The sequence below is a fragment of the Periplaneta americana genome, chromosome 6, assembly GCF_040183065.1.
Source record: "Periplaneta americana isolate PAMFEO1 chromosome 6, P.americana_PAMFEO1_priV1, whole genome shotgun sequence".
Classification (NCBI taxonomy): domain Eukaryota; kingdom Metazoa; phylum Arthropoda; class Insecta; order Blattodea; family Blattidae; genus Periplaneta; species Periplaneta americana.
Genome location: NC_091122.1, coordinates 56386282 through 56404130, shown reverse-complemented (window position 1 = coordinate 56404130; position 17849 = coordinate 56386282). Strand labels below are relative to the sequence as shown.

The 17849-nt window shown below is 37.6% G+C and overlaps 1 protein-coding gene across 5 annotated transcripts in view; it reads left to right on the top strand.

Moving 5' to 3' along the window:
- LOC138701339 (protein qui-1) overlaps nt 1-17849 on the top strand; it is a 1858863-nt gene that overhangs the window by 1691615 nt on the left and 149399 nt on the right. For all 5 annotated transcript variants that reach the window (XM_069828122.1, XM_069828123.1, XM_069828119.1 and 2 more), the window contains one exon: nt 4360-4549. In XM_069828122.1, the coding sequence (XP_069684223.1) occupies nt 4360-4549 (190 nt within the window). The remainder of the gene's footprint in view (nt 1-4359; nt 4550-17849) is intronic.

The window sequence follows — 17849 nt, the reverse complement described above, 5'->3', positions numbered from 1 at the left end:
GTCTATTAACCCTAGGATGCATGAGCTACTTTTCCTACACATTTACATAACATGGGTCCATTGGACCCGTATGCTATTTAACGAGGAATTACACATAAAAATGGAATAATATTAATCTATTATTTTATTTTATTTGAATTTAGGAGTTTTAATTGTGGAAAATAATATAAAATTTTATAAATAAGTAACATGTGAATATGCAAATATATAATTATATATATTTATTTGTACAAGTTAATAATTTAAGTTCCTAATATTTTTCTTTGGGCAAAGAAAATAATATAATTTTATAATTAAGTAGCGATTGAAAATAAATTCTTCTTAATACAACACAAACACATAATAATAATAATAATAATAATAATAATAATAATAATAATAATAATAATAATAATAATAATCCGTGGCTCTGCAGCCCACGAAGGGCCAAGACCGACCAGCCGGCTGCTGGCCTCACGGCCACATGCCGAAGCAGAGATGGACGATCAGCCAACCAGAATTGATGTATCGTGTGGTAAGCACGATGAGCCCCCCAGCCGTTATAGCTGGTTTGCGTAACCGGATTTCGCTACCTATCGTAGCTCCCCAAGTGTATCACGATGCTGGGTGGGCACCGGTCCCATACACTGGCCGAAATTTCATAAGAAAATGTCTTCCCCCATGAGGACTCGAATCAGCGCGCATTCCGTAACGCGAGTCCTAGGCGGGATGCCTTAGACCGCGACGCCACGACAACATAAACACATATATTTATTTATATATGATAATAATGTAATGTATCCACGAGGTAGAAGAACAAGAAGAAAAACAGTAAGGAATAACCACACAAGTACAGGTATATCTTATCAGTCTTTACACTTATTGCACACTACTGTACTATGCTCCTGGTAAACATTATTTGTACACTTGTAGCAGATAGATTTGGTATTTCTATCTGTCGCTGTAGGACATAGGACACATCTCCTCCTCTTGTTTTGATGGTTACCACTACTGTTGTCATTACTTTGCACACTACTGCCTAGGTTAGAGATGAACTTATCCATGCCCACATAAATCGACTTATGCAGATGGAGATTGAACGATCTTCTAACCATGTATGGTTGGACCATTTTCATTGACATCTCTTTGATGAATAGTCTCCACTTTTGTAAAAGTCCTTTATGGTACCTGGAGTGCTGGATACAATACAGAATGAATGCATTTAGAGCAGTAACGACCAAAATGTTACAACAAAGCTCCATGGGACAACGTTTGGTTTCCATTTTACAAGTATAATTGTTCACTTTCAGATCCATTACATCAACACTACCCTTTGTGCGACTGTAGAATTTTACAATCTCAGGTTTCTTTTAGGGTGATGTTCGTGAACAGCATTATCATAGTACTTAGCAGAATAGTGCATTCGTTTTTCTTCGGAAAAAACTAACTATTGTCATATCCTTGTGAAATATAAATACACTTTTGTTCACTGGTCGATTTTAAATTGGATTTCATTTCTTTTCGAATGTTTCTCTTGTTTTTGCCTAATTGATCCCACAATTATCACTTTCTTCTCCAACATATATTGCGCCAAAGGTACATTTATAAAATAATTGTCCATGGTGATAGTTCGGGCTGTACCAAGGACACAGCGATTTAGAAACTTCACAATATTGAGAGCCAAATCTTTCTGTGGCGGTTCTTCGATTTTTTTCCCCTGAATAGGCTATACAATCCCGTGAACGGCATAACCAGTTTCTGTTTCACACATCTACATAATTTTGATCTCGTATTTCGCTGGCTTCTTTGGCATATACTGTACAAAACTACAACGGCCTCTAAACGAAACCAGCTATTCATATATTGTGAAATTTGGTTGTAGGACCATTACTTTTCTGCACTGTTCCGTAGATATTTGCCACACATAAGAAATAAGAACAAGTTTATCTGTTTGTAATCTAACCTTCCGTGTTCTCTTATCATCGAACCAAAAAAATCTTCTCATAGCTTCAAAATGATTCACAGACATTGTAACTCTATAAAATGGATTGGAAAATTTACCAAGAAGAAATTCTCTTATTGGAACATCCCAAGATTTGTCTGCTCTCATATGCAACAAAACTCCAAGAAAACCATTTCATCTATTGATACTTCTTGGCATTTTATTTTCTTTAGTAGGTAAAACCTTTTTGTTCTCTCACAATTTCATCCAAAATATTCTGTAGGATAAATAAATCCCAGGCACCTCTGAGAGTAGCAGTTCCTATACCCTTTGAAGGACCTGCTACAAATCTTACAATGTTCTGGACAAGAGGCTTACTCTGAGCAAGGGTTTCTGTCCTCCATATCATCCCACTAGCAGCAATATATTCTCCTCTATGTGTTTTGATTGTCGACTGGTGTGAAATAGGCATCCAGATTTCATCTTCATTCTCACAGCATCATTATCCAGTTCTACAGAAGAAACTTCATCTTCATCCAGAGTATTGTCATCAATTGCTGGAGATAATCCTCATCGTCGTCCGAAATTTCACTTTCCAGCTGTCGAAATCTTGCCAACTCATGAAAATATGTTCTAGTAGTTCATAGGATTCTGTTTAGATGGCAGACTACAATAATACTTACGATAATGAAACATTTTAAGCAATGGGTCTATTGGACCCATGTTATGTAAAAGTGTAGTATATATGAACACGAATGAAAAACATACATAAAATAAAAGAATAAAATACCAAATGTGCTATAGGTGTATAAAGGAAGTAATAAGAGTAGCATACCTAGTGGGTAGACACACACTGCAAATTAGTTATATAGATAATAATTATTAAATATTCCGCCGGGTCCAATGGACCCATGTTATGCATCCTAGGGTTAATAAAGAAATATATCTGAAAAAGACTTCGAATTCCCAGTTTTTCCGGAATGGCTGTTAGGCATAGGAACTTCAAATGAAATAAAATATTCCCCTTTAGTCTACTTTTAATTATCAGATAAGAAGTCATTTTGTGCCGAAGAATACGTTACAAAGCTCTTTAGACCGTTGTGCTAGTGATACGATGATTGAATACTAGAGAAATAATGGCACAGTAAATTGAAGTGCCCGAAGAAAATTTATCGAACACAGTCTTTTCACATTCCGTAAATTCCAGTAATATTCACTAAAATTTGAACTCGAACCTTTGACGTGGATATTAACAAGAGGTTGCCGTATAGAAAAAATTAAGTTTCTAGCTTAAAAATGTATAAATTATCAATTTCATTCATTTCACCCCTTAACTACTCCTTCACCCTCTAAAAAAGCAACGGTTTGCATGTTGAAAATCCCTGATCAGTAAAGTTAGAAAATGGGAAGCCTCATCATCAAAAGAGTCGAGAAATACTAGCATAAACCCTATATGAGAGACTAGTAGGCCCAATTCTACCATACCTAGTAACACTGTGTACTTTATTCTTTTTCCAGCTTCAGATTATGAAGCATCCCTCAGTCATTTAAATAAGTAAATTAATTAATTAATTAATTAATAAGCCCACTATTTCCCATTAGGGCAAGGGCCTCCTGCATCAAGCAGGGTGAGCTCTCCTTATACTCGTCTGGGGAGCTATTCCTGCCGAGTCTATTGTACTGGCTTAACGATTGTTCATTTACTGTCTCTAATGTTGTCCATTTTCAGTCACTGGAGGTTATGCACTGATAATAAATTTTTGATGTCAGACCACTTTCCGTCACTTATGATCTGTCCATCTTCTTCCGAGCATCTGCCATGTTGTCCTGCATGTCGCCGTTCTTGTCCACTGTCTACCAGCTTCCCTCCTGAAGAAGTCGCTCCATCGGGTCCTCGGTCTTCCCGCTGTCCTCTTCCCCGTTCTTGGATCCCACATGGTTGTCACATACGTCCATCTCGACGTGTTCAGTCTGCTCACGTGGCCTCCCCACTTCCATTTCAGTCGCTGAGCTGCCATCACGACGTCTTGTAGGCCTGTCATCTTCCTTATTGTTGTGGCTGGCACTTTATCTCTGAGAGATATTTTGGTAATCCTACGTTCCATTTTTCGCTGACATCTTTGTAGTTTCAGTTTTTCTCTTTCTGTGAGCAACCATGTTTGGCACCCATAGAGTAGCGTGGGTATTATACAGTGCTTGAGTGCTTGTTTCTTGATGTTCAAGTTTTGGAACTTGTCTTCAAAAATAAATTTCATGCTCCAGTACTTTCTCCAAGCTAAGGCTATTCTCCTGTTGATTTCTGTAGGGCACGCTTTCTCAAATGACATCATCTGCTCAAGGTAGATGTAATTTTTCACGTATTTTAGGGTGTTCTCGCTCACTTGTACTTTCTTACCGAAGTTTAATACACTCGTGTGTTTTATTTAAACTGTTTGCAGGTCTGGCACCCGGGACGGCCCACCACATCTTAGCAGTGATCAGAGATTGGGAGAAGCTGGAGGAGAACCAGCCTGACTTCCAGGATCTGGACTTGGAAGGACAACCTCACAAACGCTACCGAGAGCAGCTCAAAAACTTCAGAGACCGCTTGGCTGCGTCACTTCCCAACGAAAACCGAGCGTACCTCGCGTAAGTAAATATAAAGCAAAAAACAAACATGAGTGAGATGTAGAATTTACTGCTACCAGTGTACGTTTTTCAGGAGGCGGGATGAAAGTTGATGTCAGAACTGTTTTGAAAGTAAGGCATTGTGTTTAAGTATATGTTGGTACAGCGCATGCATTATGTCCAGGCATTCCCCCACTCTTTCTACAGAGCTGCGCACGAGATCGGATGACTCTATTTACGAATTATAGGGGAATGGTTTGTCTTTGCCCTGAACTCGGTAGACACACGCCCGACCTTCCCTTCTATTCCTGCCCCCTTCACGGAAATGTTGTTCCCGTACAGCATATCGCGAGTGTCTTGACAAAATGCATGAGCTGTAGTATATAGGGATTTAGATATTAGCATAGAGCAAGAGAGGAGAGTTACGGTTCTGCTTCGAAGAAAAAGGTGTGTCGAATTATATAAATTCCATTATAAACAGTTTCCTGAAAATATTTTCAAATATCAATTTTGTTAAATTCGTGCCTATTGCGAGCTGTGGATTTTTCGACAGCATACAATTTTTCTAAAAAATCTTGTAGGGCCGTATTCATAGACTTTTTAGCGCGGGCTTCCGGTGGATGATCATCGTTTTTCGTATTCATAAACCAGTGTTATTGATAGGAAATGATTTGAATTCTGTACTAGTAACCAGTGGATAGCCGGGGCTAGCTTAGTACGCTCGTAGCGCGTGCTGCGAAATGTCTATGAATACCACCCGTATATTTTACTAGAAATGAAAATTTCTTCCTGAAATAATTATTTATTAATGAAATACCTGCACCATATGAGTAACAACTAATTGCTTTTTATCGAAGAATAAATTATAGTTTATCAATTCTTATTTTGAAAATACAATTCATATTTCATTATCATTCCTAATTACTTAACATAAAATAATGATTATGTTAAATAACTTAAATTCTTTCATAAAGAGAGGGATTTGATTAAATCATCAGCCCTTCAGTGAGGTGACCGCAACGATCCTGAATACAGAACAGTTATGTTTTAAGTCGATTAATTAAAAAAAAATACTAAATTTTAGATTTGGGATTCGGTTGTTGCAAAAATGTCATATTGACAAAATTACCTTTCTTGAAAATATAAATGATATTGAATGATATGCAAAGAGCCCCTAAGAATTTCTAATAAGGTGTTTTATATTTGAAGGACTTGAAATTTTAATTTCACTAATAACTGGTAGGTAGACTGTGGAACGGAACCTCTCCTCCACATAACATAACTTTAACTACCCACTGATTAACAGGTATATCATATTTAGAAGAAAGGAAAGGTAGGCATGTTTCATATATTTCTTGTTTTTCCTTGGTGACCTCGTCCGCTTGTGAGGAAGTGGAGAATTGTTATTTTCTGTAGAAAAAAATATTTTCGAAGTGCTATTATTCGAATTTTGCAAGGCTGGCGTTTATTATTTTTCTCCAAAATTTTATGAGCAATTTAACGTCTTTGGTTATAAAAATTATATTGGACAAGCTCATATTCATAGCATTTCCGATTTTTTTCTCTCTGCTTTTTTTATTACCGGACTGGATTTTTTGAAGTTATTTCTGTAATTATTGTTTAATTTGCTGGCTTTACAATATTTAGTAGCGGGATGTTGAAGCCCAGGCTGTTCTGGTATGAAATTAATAAAGAATTCTAAAACTTCTGTAGTAAGTGTTCCAAATTCATCTTTAGTACCATTTAGTATAATATGCGAAGGTTTATCTTTCCGTAATTTTAATGGACTAGAATTATTTTCCGAATTATTAGAATCACCACAATTTTTAATTTCGTGAGGGCCTACATCTGGTTCTGGATGATGTAATCGATGTAGATTTTAGAATCATTAGTAGTCCTAGAATTATTCAGATATTGTGCAGCAATCCTCTCTCGTCTGTTTTCCAGATGAGCTTTGCCAATATGGATATTAACACCCAAACCTGATTTACAAAGTTTTTTGCAAACTGGACATTGCGGTGCATGATTATTTTGCACATTCACATCTGGCATGATACATAATTAGGTTCATAAAAGCATAGACTTCAAAACTGGTACTAAAAATGACTTTGAAAATCATAAACAGACGTAATTTTCCATACGTAATAACATTTCTGTTGATAAAACTGTCCATATCAATCATAATATTCGTTGACACAATAATAATTTAGTTTTAAGTCCTACACGAAAATACTGTAATATATACGTATGCTTCAACACTTACTAAAAACACTGCTAATATTTGCGGAAGTTCCAGGCACAATAGAGTCAAAATCAGAAATATAAGTTTTGAAACCACTATTCAGGAAACTATAAAATACATGAAAATTAACTCATTATGAATATCAAACGATATCCTTATACATATCAAATGAAAACATAACCCGCAATTTAATTTAAGTAAAGAGGCTATATTTAGGCCTACACCTCAACGGACAACGTTATATGATATGTGCACAACAGAAGAGGTAAGACATCCTGTGGCCTTATCATGTGCCGTGGCTATATCACCAATGAGTAAGGAAGGGGATGATAGGTTTTAGTCTGAGATGAACTTCCGTGTCGGTAGATTCGTATAACATTAACTATCATGGAACAAACTCTTTTTCTGATGGGTCATTCTTTCCCCTCTCGCAGAGCTTAAATGCTAGATCCGCCTCCTCATCTACAGTATATGTGGGCGAGTGTGTGTTCCTATAAGCGTCGAGCATTACAGGCGCTATGTTCGATTCAACTTTGTCGAATATGACGAAGTTCGATATTCGCCTATGTTCGCTCTGCAGAAAGAGGCCTGTGGTGTTTCTTTGATCTTGTTATAAAAATATTCGCTGTCCTCCATTCCCAAACCTTCATGGTTTAACCGCTTAAGGATTTTAGAGCAGATCTTGCGATTAGTTTTTTATATGAAATAAGACAAAGTTTGGTTGTCTCCCTCATGTTCAAACGTTGCAGAACACTACTGGGTGTTCATTTCAAAGTGTGTCATGACGTCACTGTTGATGAGTCAGCGATTTGAAGCGAGTTTCAGCTTTTATGTCAGAGAAATTGCCTATTAACCAAGGCGTTCAATCTGAACTTGAGAACGTATACGGTATAACTTGAACGTCGTGGCAACAGATGGCGGTCTGTACGGTCTGCGTGCTACATAACCTCTTTCGAACTGTGTTTTGCGCGGCCAAGTCGTACGCAGAGTATTTGTTATCATCTGTTGCGTACGGCAACATTCCACAAGACAAATCAAATGCTCCGTGTCCATGTTGACCGACGAAATTAATGTCAACAAATACTGTACGTAAGTAATCGTCTTAACCCTCTCCCCATATCTCGAAAGTAAGAAAATAACTCACCTCAGTACATGTTTCGAAACAGTTCACATTCCTGCCACTACAGGTGTTAGCGTACGTATCGGTAAGTACTCTTCAGAATGAACGCCGTACTATCTAGGCAACTTTTCTGACACATAGGTAATACACTTCTGCGGAAGTGTAGGAATTCTCTAGGCTCATCAACTAGACACATGACGGCATACAGCGAGCCATGACACACTTTGAACTGAACACCCAGTAGTTACTATGATGCGTATGAATGTTGCTGAAGATCTGTATTTACATGAAAATATATCATAAAGAGCTTTATATAACATCAAAATATTTTATACAGAGTGACATGTAAAAGTATAACTCCACATGTCGATATTTTAACGGCTTTGTAAAAAAAAAACTTTGTCTAATTTCACGTAGGCTATTTTAATTCCGTTAATACCGCGCTATTATAATATTACAGTCAAATAATTTCTGTGTTAGCTTAACATCTATATATTATACATCTAATGTACAGAGAATATTGAAGTACCAGTAGGCCTATACAGTAGACAGTCGAAAAAAGAATTTAATTCTAACGTCAAATGGAGTCCCGCACCATTCGCAGCTTTCAGTTCATTATCACAAAGGTTATTGAGGATCTGAGAGTAATTTGTACAACATAGAGCAATCCAGAAAAAAAATTACTCGCAGATAACGTGTTATCTAGCTGCATTTTTCATTAGACACCTGACGAGACTTTTAAAAAACAAAACTCTAGTTCTTCTGGAAGGAGACCGTCAGTTGGTTGAGTTACCTAATAAATACAGGGCTTTATTTATATGTCTTGTCCGCTGACATGGTGTTTTACATCTCGGCTACTGCTCACCAGTGTTGCCAACTCGATTCTTAAAACCCTCTAAGATATAGTCCAGAAATCGCTAAATTGCTATACTGTCAATGTAAAAATAAGATTATTTTACCGCTGTGAGTGTTAAAAAAACCGCTAAATCCGTATTTGAGCAATACAAATTTCATAAATTTTACCCGCTAAACTAACACTGAAAAACGTTAGATCTAGCTGGAAAACCGCTGAATTGGCAACACTGCTACTCACGCCATCTCTCTACTTGAAATCCACTCCCCTCTCTCATTGGCTATTCATCTCTGAACCTGTTCCTACACGGCCTCACGACAGTAGGCCTATACATTCATGCGCGAAAATGGTTGCACATTTCAGTAGAGCAACGCATTTTTCTATCTAGACCTTAATTTTCAATGTAAGTGTGAATCAGATCGTCGTGCGAATGTGGAATTTATTCAGACATTTCCTGATAACTTGTCGCCTTCCAGAACTGCAATTCACGATGTCATACAAGAATTTGAGTTTACTGTTTCAGTGCAAAACCACGAGCTAAAACGTACAGTTTTAACATAGGAAATATTAGACGAAATTGTCGCAAAATATTGGATGTACGCCAAGAAAGTCACAAAGTTTATAAAACAAATCCTTACACATTGGCAGAACTAAAGGAATGAATGAAATGAAATATACTACAGTGACCGAACTGAATCGTGTTAATCAGAATGTGTTTTCCCAATACAACTCCTGTTTAGAGGTAAAGGGAAGTTTTATATAAGTTTTACGAAGCGGAGTTGAAGTATGGGCGCCGCCGGCAGTGGCACGCTTATAGCCGAGATGTAGAACACCTCATATCCATTATTTTATTACATTTCAGTCAAATGAACCTTATGTTAAGTTGTCAAACAAGTATAATTAAAAGATAATACGAAAATATGAAGTCTTGATTGTTCAGTCTTTGACTTATTTATTGTAGCAAAATATCAAAAAGTTATTTTTACTAATATATTAGTGAACGTTTTCGCCCTTATTATGGGCATCATCAGATTAATAAGTAGATATTTATACAGGGGGATTCACGAGGAAAGGTAAAAAATTTAGGATGCGAATTCTAAAGTCATTCTGAGTCAAAAAGTTCATATGAATAAAGGTCCGTTTTCGAACGGTTACGGAGATATGGCTCTTTGGTTTCACAAGAACTTCTAAGATCCCATTGTACTAACTCGCATTTAGAGACAGATAGCGAACAAATTTAAAGTTTATATTCATGTATGCATACACACCTAATATTCTAGAAGTCGGGGTCGATGTTTTCTCACATTTTCAAAGGTACCTCCTTCTGTTTCAATGCACTGTTGCACTCGGGCGTGATTCGCGCTCATCGCGCGGGAGAGTTGCACGTAACTGTTCTTTATTCCGCATCCAAAATACGATCGATTAGCGCCTCTCTCATTTCCCCCTTCCTTTGTTATACCGAGTCTTTCATTCAACCCCATAGACAGTAAGTGCTCTTCGATATGGTACCCTTCTGTTCGAAAAGCGTTGTTCATATTCAGCGACGGCACGCAAGCAACTTCCATCGCACAAACCATAAACATACAAAATATCGGCGTATTCTGCAGTCGACAATTTATAAGGCATCTTGAAAAACGCAACTTAACACTTCCGATAACTGTACCTGTATAACTACTGTACTGTAGGTAGCTGACTCTACTGCTATGAATTGATGATAGTGTACGCTATTCGTGTTATCTTCGGGTTCTGTGTCATTATATCAGACAAGGGCAGGCGATTGGACATTTGTAATGCCCCACCACCCTGTTTCTTCCTCTTATCTACATCTTTCACAATGCAGATTCCAATGTTACGTCATTCATTGCGACCTTGACCTTGTCTCACGTCAGCAGCATATGGTAACGTCTGACTCACATTGGGGCGAGACGTTTTACCAAAAAAAATGCATCTAGCTGCGCCATCGTTCGAAAATGGACCTACGTTCATATGAACTTTTTCACTCAAAATGGCCTAAGATATCGTATCCTAAATTTTTGACCTTTCCTCGTGAATCATCTTGTATATAAAGTAAGTAAATCCATGTCAAACAGTCCACACCTGTGGAGTAACGATCAGCGCGTCTGGCCGCGAAACCAGGTGGTCCGGTTTCGAATCCCGGTCGGGGCAAGTAACCTGGTTAAGGTTTTTCCCGGGGTTTTCCCTCAACCCAATATGAGCAAATGCTGGGTAACTTTCGGTGCTGGACCCCGGACTCATTTCACAGGCATTATCACCTACATTTCATTCAGACGCTAAATAACCTACTGGGTGTTCATTTCAAAGTGTGTCATGACGTCACTGTTGTTGGGTCACCGATTTGAAGCGAGTTTCAGTTTATATGTTAGAGAAGTTGCCTATTATTTAAGGCGTTCTTCAATCTGAACTTGAGAACGTGTACGGTATAACTTGAACGTCGTAGCAACAGATGGCGGTCTGTACGGTCTGTGTGCTACCATAACCTCTTTCAAACTCTGTTTTGCGCCGGCAAGTCGTACGCAGGGTATTTGTTATCATCGGTTGCGTACGGTAACATTCCACAACACAAATCAAATGCTCCGTGTCCATGTTGACCGTCGAAGTTAATGTCAACAAATACGTAAGTAATCGTCTTAACCCTATCCCCATATCCCGACAGTACGTATTTCCAAACAGTTCACATTCCTGCCACTACCGGCGTTACCGTACGTATCGGCACGAACTCTTCAGAATGAACGCCGTACTTGCTAGCCAACTTCTCTGCCTCTTAGATTATACACCTGAGCTGCGGAAGTGTAGGAAGACTGAATTATCTAGGCTCATCAGCTAGCCACATGACGGCATACAGCGAGCCAAGACACATTTTGAACTGAACACCCAGTAGATGTTGATACAACATCGTAAAATAACCCAATAAAATAAAATAAATCCATGTTAAACATATTGTAATAAACAAGTTTAAAAAGTTTAAAACAACCATCAATTAAAAATAAATGATTAAATATGATTGATAAGGTTACATGTAAATTTTATTGGAAATTATGCATATTTAATAAGGAACGTACTAAAAAATTGTCTGTATGAGATGAGTTAAACAATTTACGAACCAATGCTTTTCTATTATCACTAGTTCGGTCATGGGTAAATTATTAAATGTATAATTTGCGCAACAATTGTATGAATGTGGAAAAGAAAACTGTAAGTGATCACTTGATTATCTTGTTTGTTTAGCAATGGAGAGAAATTAAATACGCATACTTTTTACAAGAAGTCTACAAAGAACAAAGACATCTGCAGACAGAATTCTGTCATTAATATTTGGAAAAACAAGTGACGAAAAAAGTAACAAAAATCATGTTCCTGGTTGTTTGGAACATTTTCTGCATGACGAAACTTGGATTAGCCTGCTGTCTTACTTTGTAACAGTAACATAACATAATTATGTCCAAAACGTGCTAGGAGGCCTAAGTATGACTTCAGCATAAATAGTGTAAAAAATCAGATATTCCTTTTTAAATTTATATAATTACGTCTTGCAATGACATACAAATGTGCAATATTTCTTTCTGACAACTCGAATACTACTCTTGTTAGTGGATTTTCTTGCAAGAGACTATAAATTAGTATTTATAAGATCTTAGAAGATTAAAAACCAAATAAATACTTCCTTGTAACCCGACATTACAGATGTAAATATATTTTTATCTCACCCTGTGTGTAAAGGAAGTAAGAGAACAGTCATGGTTATGTAATTAGTTGATATATCTTGACGGGCAGCAGCATCAGAGACCTCGCAATCAGATTAACTGTGACAGCTTGATTTATCAGACACGAGTTCGCAGGCGTCATAATGCTAATTGTTTGTACCTCGCGATTTACCACTTAATAATACGTTTTAAAGTACATGAGCGGATAGGAAGCATTGTAATAACGCCTTGTTTTACTGGTCGTAAAATGAGAGCATTATAAACAGAGTTCGAGAAGGGGTGTTAAGCTCGCGTCTTAATGGAAAGGAAACTTTGTAATCAGTGGAGCTGATCCTGCAGAATTCCCTACAGCAGCGCTTTAATTGGTGCAGGATCCGTACATAAATGAATAATAGTGAGTTTCTTTGATAAAATGAATGTCGATATTGAAAGATTTAAGCCCATTGGACTGGAAGATGTGCTTTTTTATATTCATTTTGCTTATGTATAAGCTTATTTCTTAAACAATTTAACGGGTGGTGTTTACATTCAGTACTTATTAAAATCAAATTGTAGACTCAACACTTTTAGCACCTTATTGACAAAATTAAGTAATGTTTATTATACAGTAAAATCTTACTAAAACATACCTCTATAAAAAGGAAACCTGCACAAACAAAATAGTACATCATGCAACGAGCCTATAATGAAGATAATTAAGAAGTGAGTATGGGTATTTATGAAACGAGCGCAAGCGAAATAAAATTAGACATTGAAAAACGAGATGACAAATTGAATTTATTTGAATATTATTTACAATTAACGCTAATTATTATAGTAACAGAACATAACCTTCTGCGACAGTATTGGATTTCCAGCCTCCGTGACTTTTCGCTAATTCTCTTTCGATTGCATATCCGAGAATAATCGATACTTGCGGTTTTATAACGGTAGAAAGCTGACCTGTCATTGGCTGAACAGTTGTAACCTGAGTCGTCATTGGCTGAAAGACCTGACCTTTAATGAGTAGGTACACTTCACATTAAAGGTCTGCTACCAGGTGTATAATTACTACGTTTCGGCATGATCGAGCATAAAATAAATTTGGAAACGGAATGTTTTCCTATGTAAAATAATGCTTTAAAACGGAAAACTGCCTAACGCGAAAACGGAATCATTTTTCGGAACCATTTAGGTATAAAATCTGACTAAACAAGATAATTTTAAGCTTAACTGTTGCCATTTTTAATTTTGCGATAATACTGTACTATAAGCAGTAACATGAGCTGCTGTCAGAAAGTCAAAAGGAGAATGGCAATGGTCAAGGAAGCTTTTAATAGAAAAATGAGCATCTTCTGCAAACCTCTAGAAAAAGAACTAAGGAAGAGACTAGTGAAGTGCTTTGTAATGAGTGTAGCATTGTATGAGGCAGAAACATTAACGTTACAAAGAAGTGAAGAGAAACGAATAGAAGCATCTGAAATGTTGATATGGAGAAGAATGAAACGTGTGAAGTGTACAGACAGAATAAGAAATGAAACTGTGTTGGAAAGAATAGGTGAAGAAAGAATGTTGCTGAAACTACAAGGAAGAGAAAAATGAATTCGTTGTATCACTGGCTGAGAAGAAACTGCCTACTGAAGGATGCACTGGAAGGAATGGTGAACGGGAGAAGAATTCAGGGCAGAAGAAGATATCAGATGATAGACGACATTAAGATAGCCTATATGGATCATATGCGAAGACAAAGGGGAAGGCAGAAAATAGAAAAGATTGGAGAAAGCTGGGTTTGCAGTGAAAGACGTGCCCTTGGACAGAACACTAAATGAAATTAATAGTTTTTAGTGCTTAAGTACAGTGTACTGTATTTTTAAATATTTGTATAAGTATTATATTCAGAGATTAATAAGTTCAGTCCCCTAAAATGATCAGTTTTCTTTACATATTGTTTTGTGTATTGGATATGTAGAGGGTTTGTAAATTAAAGGCGTCTTAAGTAACAAGCTACTATGGGCAACTCGGTGCAATTATTTAAATAAGATGCCGGAGAACTGTAAAGCCCCCTCTGAAAGCAGACATGAGGATACTCGGCATAATTCGCCCCGTCGGGCACGGGCTCTGAAGCTTTGATCCTCTTCGAAGTGACCGCGCCCGTTTGAGGCTCAGCGTGCAAGTGAGCTGCTGAGGGGATTAAGACCCCCCCCCCCTGTTCTGTACTGCGGAACGGCTAAAAAATTCCATTCCTGCATATTCACGTAGAGTAACTGTACGTAATTGACCTGACAGGCTCACAACCCGGAGGGCTGCAAAGAGAACGAGACGAAAGGAAGCTTGCAAATTCATCTGCTGTGAGTGTAGTGTAGCGCTTCTTAAACTCAGAACCGCTCGCGTCAAGAGGACAATGATAACAGTAAGCACTATCTTTCATACAGGCAGACCAATGACGTCGTTACGGTACTTAATATTGTCGGGCGTACTTGATATACAGGGTGATTAACGAGGAAAGGTAAAAAATTTAGGATACGAAATCTTAGGCCATTTTGAGTGAAAAAGTTCACATGAACATAGGTCCGTTTTCGAACGATGGCGGAGCTAGGTGCATTTTTTTGGTAAAACGTCTCGCCCCAATGTGAATCAGACGTTACCATATGCTGCTGACGTGAGACAAGGTCACCGATGAATGACGTAACATTGGAATCTCATTTTGAGCGATGTAGACAAGAGAAGAGAAACAAACCGGGTGGTGGGGCATTACAAATGTCACAACAAATACGCTATCACTTATCGGTTCACAGCAGTTCAGTCAGCTACCTGCAGTACAGTAGTTATACAGGTACAGTTATCGGAAATGTTAAGTTGTGTTTTTCAAGATGCTTATAAATTTTCGACTACAGAATACGCCGATATTGTGTATGTTTATGGTTTGTGCGATGGAAGTTCCTTGCGTGCCGTCGCTGAATATGAACGACGCTTTCCGAACAGAAGGGTACCATATCGAAGAGTATTTACTGTCTATGGGGTTGGATGAAAGACTTGGTATAGCAAAGGAACGGGGAAACGAGAGAGGCGCTAATCGACCGTATTTTGGATGCGGCATAAAGACAGCCACATGCAACTCTCCCGAGCGATGAGCGCGATTCACGCCCGAGCGCAACAGTGCATTGAAGCAGAAAAAAATTGCGAAAACATCGATCCCGACTTCTAGAATATTAGGTATGTATGCATACGTGAATATAAACTTTAAATTTGTCCGTTATCTGTCTCTAAATGCGAGTTAGTACAGTGGAATCTCAGAAGTTTTTGTGAAATCAAAGAGCCATATCTCCGTAACCGTTCGAAAACGACCTATATTCATATGAACTTTTTCACTCAGCATGACTTCAGAATTCACATCCCAAATTTTTACTTTTCCTCATGAATCACCCTGTGTACTGTTTTCATTATCTAGGTGTCACTCACATCTACTATCCGTGCCAAGAATACCTGATAACATTTAGGAAATCACTTTACCAGGTACTGAGCAATTACGAGTGCAGATTTCCTTTCTTGATAGTTTCATAAACCAATAGCTACTTTACTATAAAACAGGGCTGGTAATTGGCTTCCCGTACGAGCGTTTTACTCGTACGGGAAAATGAAAACAGGTTTGTTCCCTCGCGGGAAGGACTGCTAAGGTAAGCGTTCACTACATCGTATCGCACTCATCGGACGAATGGCACGGATTGGAAAAAGACAATCTTTGCTGTAATTGTTATGTAACCGTGTTCACTACATCGTATCGTACGCATCGGACGAATGGCACGGATCGGAAAAAGACAATCTTTGCTGTAATTGTTATGTAACCGTGTTCACTACATCGTATCGTACGCATCGGACGAATGGCACGGATCGGAAAAAGACAATCTTTGCTGTAATTGTTATGTAATCGCGTTCACTACATCGTATGGCACGCATCGGCTCTTTGTCTGTGGGAGTGGATGAAAGGCCGAGTGTACAAAAACGAAGTAAACGCAAAGGACGAATTGGTTGCTCGCATTATGAACAGTGCTGCCCTCATTAAAGAACGACATGACGATCTCAGAAGAGAAAACTTATTGTTGTCAACAGAGCAGAAAAGAGCGTTGAAGCCGGTGGTGGAACTTTTGAACCATTATTGAACTGTTGAAATGCATTGATACCATGTAAATAAGGAGTAAATGTAATCATTAAGTTATTTTTCGATATCAAGAAAACTAGAAAAATCACGTCAACAGAATTTGCAACAATAGATTTCCAAAGGCAGTTTCGAATTATCGATCGAGGGGAAAAAGATCCATTGGCAGACCTCAAAAGAGATGAACAGAAAACAAGACCATAATAAACCACTCGGCCTAATACTTGTCAGGATGATGATAATGATGATGATGATAATGATGTCTTTCTTTCTTTCTTTCTTTCTTTCTTTCTTTCTTTCTTGCCACTTGTTTCGCTTGTTATGTGTAATATTTAAACAGCTGTAACTCGATTGGAAATAGCACACATGATTATATGAACTTTTTTTATTACTCAGAATAAGATACACGTACCAAATAACGCCACCTTATCACTTAAGTCGCTATTGCTCTGGAAATAAGTTACGTACAAACACAAACATTATGACAAAGAAACTTTAATCTTACCTTCAGAAAATAACACAATGAAAATGATAATATTATATACTGGAGAAGAATTACAACTCAAATAGGAAAACTTTGTATGTTGGGGTTATTAGGAACAGCTTGTCCAATTAACACCACATATTTTATAGTAATCTCTACACTTATAATTAGACTTCGTGGAATTGCCACGAGAATCGCAAGGTTTACTGCGCACGCAGTATACTGTAAACTGTATGACAAGGGGGCGTGCAAAGGATGGAGTATGCCTCTGATGTAAACACTGAGCAGTATACTGCGGTTACAATAAAACCTGTATCCTGCATTCAAGAAATATAATGAATGATCTTTGAAGTAGGAAATATCTAAACATGTAAATACACAATTATTTTACAGTGAGATATATTAACTCTTAAAATTTAATGTAAGATACTCACACCATTCTTGAATATGTGCATTGCAGTGAAGAGTTACGTACAGTTTGAGCGACTGCAAAGTAATCTCCTCCGATGGTCACTTAAACAGTTTTTATATTGGGAAATGTACGTTCAACATCACACGATGTAATACGTGCATATTTGAAGAACGGAAAGTTACTACTTTTTAGTACACCAACTTCAGACGTCTTGTCATGACCTGATAGTACATCATTTATAATACGAAGGTTGTGAATAGGCAGAATTTTTAGCAATAATGTTTCTCAACTCACATTTCACTTTTTCTGAAATTAGTGAATTGTTATGTTGGATAACGGTTTGTGATACTTTATCC